A 13472-nucleotide genomic window follows, 5' to 3' on the forward strand; every position below is an offset into this window, starting at 1 on the left:
AGGTGGAGACCAGGGGCAAGCAGTGTTCCTTGGGGCTCAGTGTTGGGACAGGGGCTGTTTAACATCTTTGTCAGTGACACAGAGAGTGGGGCCTGAGCAGCCTCAGCACCTTTGCAGATGACACCTGCAGCTGATGGTCTTGAGGGAAGGGATGCCATCTAGAGGGACTGTGACAGGCCTAAAGGGGGACTGTGCCAACATCATGACATTCAACAAGGCCAAGTGCAAGGGCCTGCACCTGGGTCAGGAAAATTCCCAGCACAAATACAGTCACGGATTTGAGAGCATCCCTGAGTAGAAGGACTTGGGAGTGATGGTTGATAAGAAGTTCAACATGACCCAGCAATGTATGCTTGCAGCCCAGAAAGCCAGTTGTTTCCTGGGTTCACCATAAGAAGCATGGCCACCAGGTTTAGGAAAGTGATTCTTCTCCTCTTCTCCATGCTGGAAAGATCCCATGTGGAGTACTGTGTCCAGCTCTGTGGCCTGCAACATGAGAAGGATATGTTGGAGTAATTCCAAAAGAGGCCACAGAGATGATCAAGGGGCCTGGAGCACCTCACCTGTGAGAGAGCAGGGGTAGTTCAGGCTGGAGAAGGCTGGAGGGAGCCCTTACAGCAGCCTTCCAGTACCTAGAGAGGGCCTGTAGCAAAGGCGAGAGGGACTTTTTACAAGTGGATATAGTGTCCTAACAAGCGGGAAATGTTTTAAATTAAAGAGAGTAAGTTTAGATTAGATGTTAGGAGAAAACTCTTCACCCAGAGGGAGTGGTGGGGCACTGGAAAAAGTTGGCCAGAGAAGTTGTGGATATTGCTGGAGGTGATCAAGGCCAGGTTGGATGGGGCTTTGAGCAGCCTGGTCTGGTGAAAGATATCCCTGCCCATGGAGGGGTGGTGGTGAGAGTGGAATCAGATGATATTTAAAGGTCACTTCCAACCTAAAGCATTCTATGATTTTATGAAGATGCATGTTTCTTCTGAATAAAACAAAACAAAAACATAAGTCCTCCTCCCTCCCACATTCATTGTCCACCCCCACCCCATGTGAGTTCTATGTCTAACGAGTTCAGGATGTTTTCTCAAAAATACATGTTACAAATACAATATCAATTTTTCTTAATTTGACCATGGTATTAAAGGCAGAAGTGAAAAATTATTTACTGCCAGTCTGGGTTCTGTCTCCTGAACTTTTCTCATGATCTCTTCTTTCTCAGAAAAAATATTCTGTGAACAAGAAATCTGAAGTCCACAAAATGTGTGTGAAAGTTCCTTGCTGGGTTTCATAATTAGGATGCTCCAGTGCCAGCTTTGATTACACACCTTGTGGGTTTTCAGGAAAAAAAAATCCATCTTGATCCAAGAAAAAATATTCTTGTCTCTGCAGGATATTTGACAAGGGCAGAAGAGAAAAATGCAGGAGTATACCACAAGCACTTTTACTTGGCTAAAGAACAAGTTATTCAGTGACCCCTAAGAGATGAACTGGAAGTTTATAGAGATCTTAAAAATTTACTAGGAGCACAGAACAAGAACAAACCTTCTGTGTCATTGGTTCTGGGAATGCAGTTTCTGGAAGAGGCCTTGAGGCACCCAGGTTTACCATTGTCCTGGTTGGATGTTGTGCTGGGGTGTCCTGGAGTCCACACCCCTCTACGCTCTGGGATGCCTGGTGCCTGAGGCAGCTGTCAGAGTGGGATGGGCAAGCAGCAGGCATGCCTGGCCTGCTTTAGCTGATACTGCAGCATCTGCGTAGGCATACTCAGGGGTCTGTTTGTCCTTTAAGCCAACAATACCATATTGTATAATTCATAGATATGTATGAAAGCATCTGCTACCCTTGCTGTTGAAGACTCCAGATCAGATGACACATATGTATTTGCATATATGATGCTTCCCCACACCCCTAAGTGAGAGATGTGATCTCAGACTTGGATTTTTTTGTTTGTCTCATTGTCAGTTTCTGAGTTTCTGAAGGTTTAGCTGCAATAACTCAGGGACAAAATTCATGAATTTCAATTACTCTTTTCCTAACTAGGGTAAATGGCAGTGTATCCAGATTTCTTTTGAAGAAACTCAGGGCATGGAACCATCTTTTAAACGTGAGAGGAAAGAAGCAACTGGTGCACACTGTCATGAAACCCTGCCAAGCTACCAGAACTATATTCAGTAGATTACCTTGGAGCTGAGATGCAAATGTAAGTGGATCTTCATGATCACAGAAAGTGGGATAGGGACTGGCAGGGCTACCCTAGTGACATGAGGCTTGAGCTCTTTGCACTCTGAGGAGTGGAGACACCACACACAGTAGATTACAGACACTTAAATTGAACAATGATGGACACTTGCGTGGTTGAGAGAACTTAATTTGGCAGAATTTTTGTCCATCTCTTTTGAAGTTAAATAAATGTCAGCAAGGTTTTCCAGTAAGTTGTTTTGTGTTTTCCAGTAAGTTGCTTGTATTGTTTTCCATATATATTATATTAGCTACATATGAAAAACACCATTAGAAACTGCTAACAGTTTGGTTATATTGGTTCCTTAACTGATTAACATGTAAAGAATAGAGAAATAAGCTTTCTGTGCTGTGGTGTTTGCTTAGATCAGGAAGTAGCATATAGAAGATAGAGATAAGAATTTCCCAATCTGCTTGGTCATGTTGTTAGTGTGAAACAGGGCCTTTTCTGGTAGAGAGGTAGAGTTCTCTCTTCTGAGAACAGTTGTTACAGCATTCAGGAGGAGAAAAGCTCAAGAGGTACCCGTGTGTTTCAAGTCTGATGCAGTATTCATTGTTTTTAAAATTGTTTCCAAACCACCAGGGCTTTTAAGTCGCAGTTATGGAAAAGTGTACACATATGTCTAATTTTGAGTTCATCTGGGAATGATCATTGGGAATAGGGCTAAACATCCTGTGGTATATATTATTCTTAAAAAAAAAAAAAAAAGGCGCAGAAGGAAATAATTTGTGGCAGAATAAAATGAAAGGTTAGCTCTCCCATGGGTGTCTTAGACTTTCCCACAGTCACAGTAACAACAGACTACAGTCCTTTTCTGGCATAGATGGGACATGTCAAATTCCTGACAAGATCTCCTTGAAGAGCCTATGGTTATTCTCACATAAGTTGACTTTTTGAAATATGGATTTCAAAACATGAGTAAGACCTGTGGCATTGGACATAGGCTAGACAAGTAAAAGACAGAAGCAAGCATGTAGATGTTTAAATAAAAGTGCTATTGCCTCATACACTGGACAAATTTTGACTAAAGAGAAAACTTCAGCTGGATGCGTTCCTGAATTTTTCATGGTAAAGGTCACAAATTGAAGGTTGATATCCATTCTAAGGACTAGATATTAATTTCTGGCTTGTATGATTGAATGATTGAATGTTCAGTAGTCATGTCCTCTGCAGGACTTGAACAAACTGGGAATTCACAGGATAAAGGTGTACTGTTATTACCACAGTGCTGGCATCTGTTGTGTCTGTAGTCAGTTGTGGCCTGGGACCCCACTGTAGTAGGTATAAGGAAGAAAAAGGTCTCTTCCCTGAGAATCCTGACATGTCAGGATACGAGCTCAAATTACACTGGACTATCATGTGTTTTCCAAATTTTAGCTTTCCTGATTCATACCTGGTTTCCATCCTGCACAAATTTGGGTTTATCTGTGTGAAGCTTGTGCCAAGGTGCTATTAGAACTTCGCTAAGAGAAAAATCCTTTCTGAAATCTTTTGAGCAAAGGTATTATCTCTAAGGAGCATGTTTGCAGACTTTGGGGCCTTCATGTGAACTCAAACACATTCAAAATTGCATTATTCTCACTGTTTGGTTTAAATTTAAAAACCAACAAAATACAACCCCTATTTTGTGCTTTTTTCCCAAACTTCCCTTGAAACTTCTTGAAGATCTTTTCCTACCTTTATATCTTCTCCCTCCTCCACAAGACATAAACACTTTGCATAGGTGAATAGCAAAAGTAACATTTCATGCCTATGTAGGTGTTCACAACCCTAGAAAAATACATTTATAATTACTTTTTTTGGTTTTATAGAGAGACATAATTTACAAGTATAGCATGGAAAGATAGAACACTTTCTAAATATTTTGAAGATAGTGGCAACCCCACGAAGATGGACTAGAATAGAATCCTTCCCTCTGCTTTAATTATAGTGTCAGCAGTGGTAAAGCTAGTAATGGATAATATGAAGTCCATTAAAGTATATGAGTTTAGTAACATGATACAATACCCACAAATTCCATGTGGGTGAACATGTTGCTTTAAAGATCAAAAAGATCTTTACTTTCTTTGCTTTACTAACAAGACTATAATGTCTCTTCAAAGGATTTACTTATGTCTAGTTCTTAGAGATGGAAATTAGCAAAATGGATAGCCTGCTTGAAGAAAACCATTTTATTCCTAGTGATACCAACGGAAAATCAAAGTACAAAAGAGCTTATGGAAAGTAAGAGGAGGATATATTTTTCTCTAAGTGCTTTATTTGATAGTATTAACTTGTTTTATTTGCAATTTGCTCTAATACAGTCTTAATGTAGTACAATAACTGTATTTGGCTTTGTTAATGCCACAGAAATCAGTAATGAGATCTGAGGTTTTTATTTCATTCTAGTTAATAAGTGTTGGTTTGTTGCAATAGAAAACATGACATCAGTCATTTATATTGGGCTAGCGCAGAAATGCTAGCACTTATTTTAAGGTATGTAATACAGTTTGCATTTATGAAAGAGGAACCTTCTTATATGAAAGATACTCCTGCAAATATTTCATGTGGAAGCAACAATAGGGTCTATTTTTCATTCCTACCTCCTTATATTTTACAGGAACATACATGCAACTAAAAGTCCATTTAAAGTAAAATATGCTTTCGTTTATTTCCAGCTGAGCTTTGTTTGTTTTTTAATGAGAGAAATACCACAGAAGTAAAACTGATTCTCTGAGAAGCTCAAGCTGCAGCTAGATGACAGCTTCACTCTAAACATAAATGTTCTTGCTTTTATGAAAAAAGCAAAAAGTCTTTGCAAAGAACTTTGAGCCTTGATTTCTTACTGGTTCAATGCTCAGTTCAGAGGAACAATGCAGGCAGGGTTGGATTTTGCAGCATCTGAAATATCTGTTTTGTCGGACTCTTGAAGGTGTAAAGGGTACAGGCTGCCCTGCACTGAGGTTTTCCTGAACTCAACTGGACTCAGTGACTTGGGAGGACAGATGATAAAAGTATGACTATAAAAAGCCTTTGGACTGTATTCAAAGTGATGCCTCATATGAGCCCTTAGCTGCTGCTCACCTCTGGTGGTGTCCAGCACTGAAGAGCTGTGCTTGGGTTGCTTTGATATTCTGCACTAAAAAAGTCTGACTCCAGTACACCAGCCAGGTCAGCAACAGACAAGGCTTGATAGTAAATCTCCCCTTAGAGGAGAAAAGGGACCTTCCTGAGAGAGACATAGGGCTAGACCATGCTAAGAGGAAACACTAAACAAATGGCTTAATAAAACTTGAAGTCCAAGGTTTACATCTCTTAACACACATGGCTTGATTTTTTTGGTATGACTTTGATATGAAACATATTTTCAGTCTCTGCAGCCTTCAACCATATATATAAGCTGCAGTGGATCAAAAAATGCAAGAAAAATTATATCACTCCTGGCCAAGTAGTTGCAATGGGACAGTTAATTCAGCATTAAGTGCAGAAACAGTAACTCTGTGTTACTTTCTTCCAAGAACTCTCACTAAAATAGCATTTGTCTTGCAACTCATTTCCATTTGCTAGGTTATTTTTAGTAGGTCTGAAAAATATATTCATTTGTGAGATAGGCCATAATAATCCAGTGTGTTTACACAGTGCAATGCCAGTGCAAATTATGTATAAGACATTAGGAAAGAAACATAGCATTTCACAATCTGTTTATCATGGACGTGGCTTTTATCAAGTCTTTTCCTCCATGCTACACACTTTGTCATTTATATTTTGGGTGAAATGCAGAATATAAGTCTGTGTATGTGTGTAGGCGTGTATCCACACACATACAGAGATCAGTGCAAAAATGAAATTTTTGTGCTGTGCTTTTACCTTCACTTCATACAGATGTAGTTGAGAATGCAAGAGTGGTGCAAAATATGCATTTGTATTAGGTGTCCTATTAATGGTGTGGGGTTTAAAATACACAATTGGAAATGCTAGTATCTACAGTACTTTTGCTTGTATTAAGCCGTGGGCAGTATTAGCTGTCAACTGTCGTGCTTGTTTGTTCATTTATTTAGTTTCTATTTCAAGTAATTTTTTTTTTTAGTTTATGAGTGTTGTTGGCAGTCCTGGGTCAAGGGGTTTTTCAGTTTAGATTGTCTCTGTGTTGGCCTGAGATTTCTGAATCCTTAAGTTGCTCAGTAATTTTTTTTTTTGTGTTCTCATCTTGGTTATTACTAAATACAGAGATGGTAGAATTGGCTGTAACAAAGCTACCAGCAAGTTTAGTCATGATTTATTGAGGAATTGTGCTTAATTATTAGGTCTGAAGAATGACTAAGTCATGGTCATTCAATGTTTTTTCTCAGAATGGAGTCACATGTGTGCTAACAGAACAAAGTTTTGCTGGTGGGTTGGAATGAAAGACCAGGCATGCAAAGACTTTTAATTTAAACTAAAGTATTGGTGAAAGAAGTGGTTTCTGTAGGACCAGTATTCATCTATTTTTAAATACTTTTTTGTTTAAACAAGTACAGGAGAAAATTACCTATAAATCTTTTCAAATAACTTCTTTTTTGATTAATAATTTTGAAAAATTCTTTATTGTCCTTACGTACAGGTTTACTTCATGCATGCACACAGAGGAGTGCTTTATTGATTGATTTAATTCTAGCTGACTTTTTCAGTTGTACCATTTATGCAAATTTGTAACTTTTTTTCAATCTAAACTGTGAGAAGAATATTAATAACTAATTCTGCATTTACCTGGCTAATTTGCATACATTTGTGTTGTCTGGTAAATCACATGAAAACCTACAGGGGAAAGGCTGAGCTCTTCTAACAACTAATAGGCTATTTTTTCCTTCTGACTTGCACAAATTGAGAAATATTGCCTGTGGCAATCGTAATGGAAAACTGCATTTTTAATGCTCTCACACATACTCATTTCTGTACAAAGAAAGAAGCGGATGACTCTTCTTAAAAATAAAACTTTCTAAAGCTCTGTAGCTGATACAGGATACTGGATGTTAACATACTTCAGGTTGGTGGAGTTAAGATTTGCAGGTCGCATAAGGTTATCTGGGTATTGGATTTGACTAATGGGAGTGCTGTTGTGCCTAAAAGTGCTAGAGGCAAATCACAGCTATAAATATTTTCTCCTGAAGAGATTGTCTGTAACTTACAGGCCTAAGAGAGTGCAAGGACTGTGTAAACTTAAGTTTCCAATCTACAACACCCAGCATGCTGTGTAGTGGGTTACTGCAGATTCTCTCTTTGAGGTGTTTCTCCAGGTGATTACAGAAGTTATACGTGCAACCCTTTTGACTGGGCAGTGTTAGTGTGTTTACTTAAGCTGTATGCATGTGGCGTCTCGATTTGTTGTGCTGGGAAGTTCAGAATTAATCCTCTATTGGCTTCCCAGTCTGAAACAATACTTCAATACCAATACCATGTTCAGTGGTTGTGGCTGGGAAGCACTTATCAGTACCAGAGTTTGTGTAAAAGAGGGTGCTGGTAATAATACATCTGCAATGAATTGAGGTGAGATCTCATCATTATTTCTCAGTTCTTCCCTTTGAGGAGACCCTGTTGCTGGACTTCCTAGCAGAGAGCAGAACAAAACATTCATCAGGTTTCTCAAAAATGCAATCAGAACAGACATGTCTCCTGTGTTTCACAAACTGTGGTTTATAATCCTTCAGAGAATACTCCAAGTGAACTGGTAATAGAAATTGAAATACAAAATAGTAAGAGAATTGCCATCTGCAGAGTATCTGCAGAGGCACAGTGAGGGTGTTGTGTTTCTGCATGCGGGAAGGATGCTCTTTACTGATGTCCCCCCATTCTAAACAAAAGTGGTCTCGGAGTGCCTTAGATTAATGGAATGATATTTCCAACTGAACCAGTTTCCCTGTCTAATAAGGCCCACAGTGGCTTGTGCCATGAATGTTAAATGTCATTGTAGTTCTAAAGGAGGATTTGAACTGCATTTGTGATTCCCTTTTTTCTCTATATCAGGACTTGCATTTTAGGGAAAAGTGAAAGCCTGTAATTAGAAAGTTAAGAATGAGTGAGGAGGTGAGCAGAGGTAACGACATGTAAATATCAGTAAATAGGATGGTTGAAACACTTTAAATGTGACATTCTGATAACTTGCTTTTAGGTTAGAAACTTAGCCTCAGGTATTTGCCAGCCAAACTGCTGCCTCTCTTCGGAACGCAAATAATTACAGCTTTTGTCACATCAATAGCAGGTCCTGATAACCAAGTTACTTTCAAAATTTTAATTTATTTATTTTTCTACATTTACATTTTAATTAGCTTATTTTATATGCTGATTGGTCCATATCTTGATGATTCCTTTAATGAGTTTTTGGGATTTATGGTAGTAAATTGAACTGGCTAACTGTTTTCTGTATATGTTACTTTTTTGTTCTCTATCTGCACCTTTCTGCAGTCATTGAATAACTCTGCTAATTGTTACCAGGCTGAGGAAGAACCTAACCTGTTATTTATATCTTATCTATTAATAATGTACCATGTGTGTTCTAGCCGAGAACTACTTAGGAGTGAGATGAGGGACAGGGAGTTGTATAATTTTTTTTATATTTAAATGTAGCTAGCAAATACTGAAATATTTATGGTTTGGCTCTAGATGAGGAGAGAATAATTTTCATCTCTCTCTTTCCTTTCCTTACAGGATATAAAATGGTAACCAGAAGTGGTTCAGAGATGAGAAATTTTCCCATCTGATTTGTCTTTATAGGCCATTTTTGGATCCAGCTTGGACCTAGTCCTGTGTGCAGTAGTTCATTGTATGTTTTTTTTCCTAGTTCAACTAATGTAGATGGAATTTTCTTCAGAATAATACAGAGCTCATGACTTCAATTTCTCCTCAATTGTGGAATTTTCCTATTTAAAAAAATAATGAAGAGACCAAACTGGTTATTTTTATAATCATTGAGATGTTTTCATGTATCATGTGATTTCAGGGGGATTTTAGTGTTCACTTTTCTCTAACTACATGTCTTTGTGTTCACTTTCTTCTCACCCCAAGTCCTTGTGTAACCATGAAGTCTAAAACATTTTCTTTAAGAGAGAGATCCAAGAGATTTTCATGAAGTTGCTGGTAAAGGTGAGGTAGGGCAGGGGAGGTGGAAAGTATCACAGGAATCATAATGATGTGTAGGAACTTGCAACACTTCAGAGCTCCTCTTCAGTTTTCAATTGTGATTCTTCCTGACACAAACTAAACCAGTAAGATCTTTTATAGTCTAATATCATACATGATAAAACAAGTGGATATCACCTATATTGCTCCTAATAAGGTAGTTTTTTCAAAGGTTTCTTTTTTGTTTTGCAGCAAGGATTCAATTGCCTTTTTTTCCCCCTTGGGAATTCTAGCTTTTGAAATCGAAAGTGTTACTTGGGACAGGTTCCATTAGCACCAGAGTCTTTCTGCTCTCAGAACTGGCTTCTATTTTATGGCTAATATCACCTTTAAAATGGGCAAATATAAAAGCCTTATAGCAAAGCCTTAGGGGCTAACCTGATTTTGTTCAGGAAGGAAAGTGAAATTTCTCGTTGTACCACCTAGAAGGGACATATTTTCTTATACTGTAGCTAATTTCAGTGGAATAGAGTAACAACAGCAATGGTTTACCTGAGAAGCAGCTTTCACAGATCCCAGTTGACAAGGAGCAGTTCTCTTTCTCCTTTCCTGCCTCTTTCCAATGGGTGATACATCTGGTCTCAAAACAAAAACTGCCATTGGTGTATATTTTTTCTTTTAAGATGAAAGGGAGAAAGGAAGAGGAGGCAGGGAGGAAGAAAAAGAAAGGAAGAAAAAAATTGATTGCAGTCATGCATCTTGGCAAACAGCACTTAGTTTCTCAGGAAGGCAAAGAGGTTGCAATGTATCTCTTCACCACCATGGTCATGGTTGTTAAGGAAGATGGAAGTGCTGAAAAATGATACTTGATTTTTTTTGGTAGTCATTATTATTCCTTCTGAAGGTGTAAAACACTGATTAAAGAGGAATCTTTCTGAGTTTATGGCAAACATTGACAATACATAATATCTCTGGAAAGAATAAAAGCACTTTTTCATATTTCTCACTAAAACGGTGTCAGTTTCTGGAATGATGATTTAAGTGCAACTGTTATGGTTGCCATAGGACAATTCTTCATTATATACACTACAGTTGCAAGCCAGTTTAAAGACTGGTGGAAAATATTTCAATAGTGAATGGATTTTAATATTTTTCTTCCAAAGAATATGGCAAATCACTAGCTGTTACTTGCTTCTAAGTGTGTCCAAATATTATGTGCACATATGAACTTTAGAGTACAAAGCATTAATTTTCTATTTTTCCAGAAAGACTAGATTTTGTTTCCAAATGGGATATTTTTAGCTCCTAGCTATCCTAGCTACTCAGTGCTATTCTAGTTAGTCGCTGACTAACAGAGTATTCTGATAAACAGCAGTTTAAATAAACAAAACATGCTTATTTTATGGACATAAGCAAGAGCAAGCAAGCATCAAAGCAAAATCTTGCCTTTAAATAAATGTGTGCCATAATGCACTTCTGAAATAATTTCTGGGCAGAAAAAAAAGTCAGTGATAAATTTACTGTTGGGATTCAGTTTTGTCTGATCTTGCAAATGTGATTTTCACCTCTATCCTAGTAATTTGGTAATGACTATAGGATTCTTATCTTTTGAGAAATTTACCAACTGCCCGTTTAGTCTTAACAAAGCATTTAGCCAGTTGCATATATTCCATGAGGGCCACCGAAAGGACACACTTTTCTGAAGATAGCCACAAAGTGCAAATATTGTGCCCTAAATAATATTCCAGTTACTGTAAATGTCAATAGAGGGAAATTTTCTGGCTTAGTAAGATGCTACTGTCAAAGCCAGGTGTTAACTCTTAACTGCTTGGCCTTGTGGAGGGAGAGCATCATTCCTACATACTTTTGTCTTTTGAGTAAAGAAGGACTAAAAGAGAACAATTTTTCAAGGACTTTCAAGATGCAAAATCACAACATGAGCTGTATTAGATTCTTTGTTCCTTTTTTTGTGTTTCTACTGAATTTGCTAGTTCTTCTTGGTAAGTTCTAGGAAAAATCTGATGCCTGCCCAGCAAGCACATAATTGAAGATTTAGGAAATTTATTTTAATTTAATTGAGGAGCCATTCAGGTGTGAGCTTAACATGAAGATTCATATGTCTGTGTATAAATCACTTTAGTTGTTTGTCACACACAGGGACAGAATTTATAAAAATGAATGAAATGAAGATAAGCAGAAGAAGCTAACATCTTGTCAGTGCAGTCATCTTTTGCAGTAGTGGCCATTTAATGCAAAATGCAACTCATTTTGCCCTAATACATAGATTTTGAATGCAATGAAATAAAAACTACTCTGCAGTGCTTCAGGTAATATTTTTAGCAATATTTCTTGAGGAGCTTTCAAGAAAAAAAATGTGAATGGTCTTTCACAAGTGAAAATCTTCATGCCCAAGTCAAGTTGCTTGGTTGTGTATGGTGAATTGTGGGCCAATGTACAATCTCAGAATTGCAGATATTGAGGAAACTTACCAGTGTGTAAATATTGGCAGACAATGCTCAAGAGATACTAGTCTGTGGTGACAGGCAGGCATATTTCCCTATTATCTTGTATTTTGAGGCAAGAAAGGTTATAGAAAGGAAGTTTTCACAACAGCACTTTTTTCTGGAAAATAAGTAGGTGCTGCCACTAGACCTTTGTGGGTGACCTTTTGCATTAGGGCTAGACATATTTCCACTTACTTTTTTCCTCCTAAGACAGTAAGTATTCTTAAAAATTAAATACTTTGAATGGGAAATAATGAGGGAGGGCAGAAAGAAGGAATAAACTGATTTTGGTTTTTTTAGTTGTATAACATGGGGAATCATGTTTTGACTGAAATGAGATAAATATTTTCTCAACAAAGACAGATGCATATAGAGACTGAGTGCTGTAAAATTTAATGGTGTATATTTCTACTTTTCTGGATGTATATACATAGTTCCATTTTTACCACTGTCATCTTTGGTGTAATTTTGTTTTTTCATCTCTTTTTGGGTTGTTGAAGTCTATGGCATAGTGTTTCAAGGCTAGCTTTTCTCTGAGTATTCTATATTCTGAAGTGTTATTTTTTTCGGTATGGATACATGCATTATAGCAAAAACCATATTAAACGAACGTTCAAGAAAAAGGTGTGGAAAGGTGAAAGGAGATAATGAAATATTGAAAATGGCATGTGCTTCACTTCTTCTATGTAAAATAATAAAGAAATTAGTTTGAATAAAATCTGCAGTTATTATATGCTTTTGGATAAGCAAGCTATTTTGTCCACTTATGTTCCTTATGTTCAGGGATTGAAGTGTGTCTAGCCCTTCAGATGAAGGGAAGATAAAGAACATTTTATTTTAGCACAAAAGGTATTTTGGATTTTCAGTCTCTTACTCTTCCACTTATTTTTCCTTTTTCTTCATTTTACAGCTTCTGCGATCCCGGATAATGGAAGGAGATCCTGCCTAAAGCTTAAGGTCTTTGTGCGACCAGCAAGTAAGTTCTTCAGATTAAGCTTTCAAGGGTGCCTTTCTAGTGCATGCTTTACCATGTGGTCTAGTAAACAGCAGATTTTTTTTTTTTTACTGTTAAATCTTGTATCTGTTCTGTACATACAGCAATGTTTATGTTATGATTCTCATCGTATTTTCTTATCATTTTTCATAAAACTTTGTTTTAATTACTTGGCAGTTGCTAACTTGTTGTTTCTTGAACTGTGTACAAATGGAAGACTTATCCTGGCATTTGGACAAGTGCCACGGAATTTAAAATATGAATATGCTTAATTATATATAGTAAATAGAGAGAAAAAAATAGAGGAAAAAAGGAAAGTGGGGAGTGTAAGGGTGTTTCACTAACATATTTGGCTGTTATCTCTATTTTTGTTATAGACAGCTGTATGAAAACTATAGGTGTTCATGATCGTGTTTTCGATGTTAACGACAAAGTAGAAAATTCATTAGAACCAGCAGGTTAGTATGCTTAGAGAATCTCTTTTAACAAATGCGTGTATCCCTCTGGTGCTTCAGTACTTTTTTTCCTCTTCTCTCTGCATGCTTTGCATGGTACAACTGCTCTGCTTTTGCACATTTCTAGCAGTGCTAATACAGCTTTTGGTATATTTCCTGTATCCTTATTTAATGCAGGGAAGTAAATATGTTGCTTTATTTGTTTTTTTGGGGTG

At 37.4% G+C, this 13472-nt stretch overlaps 1 protein-coding gene across 4 annotated transcripts in view; it reads left to right on the top strand.

The window, feature by feature from the left end:
* EFNA5 (ephrin A5) overlaps window positions 1-13472 on the top strand; it is a 207830-nt gene that overhangs the window by 185237 nt on the left and 9121 nt on the right. For 3 of the 4 annotated variants that reach the window (XR_007200868.1, XM_048291201.1, XM_048291202.1), the window contains exons 3-4: window positions 12719-12784; window positions 13180-13260. Coding sequence is in view for 3 of the 4 variants with exons in the window: in XM_048291201.1 (XP_048147158.1) it covers window positions 12719-12784; window positions 13180-13260 (147 nt within the window). In the remaining variant the exon portion in view is untranslated. The remainder of the gene's footprint in view (window positions 1-12718; window positions 12785-13179; window positions 13261-13472) is intronic. The other variant, XM_048291203.1, reaches the window with a different exon arrangement.

The sequence above is a fragment of the Corvus hawaiiensis genome, chromosome Z (assembly GCF_020740725.1).
Source record: "Corvus hawaiiensis isolate bCorHaw1 chromosome Z, bCorHaw1.pri.cur, whole genome shotgun sequence".
Classification (NCBI taxonomy): domain Eukaryota; kingdom Metazoa; phylum Chordata; class Aves; order Passeriformes; family Corvidae; genus Corvus; species Corvus hawaiiensis.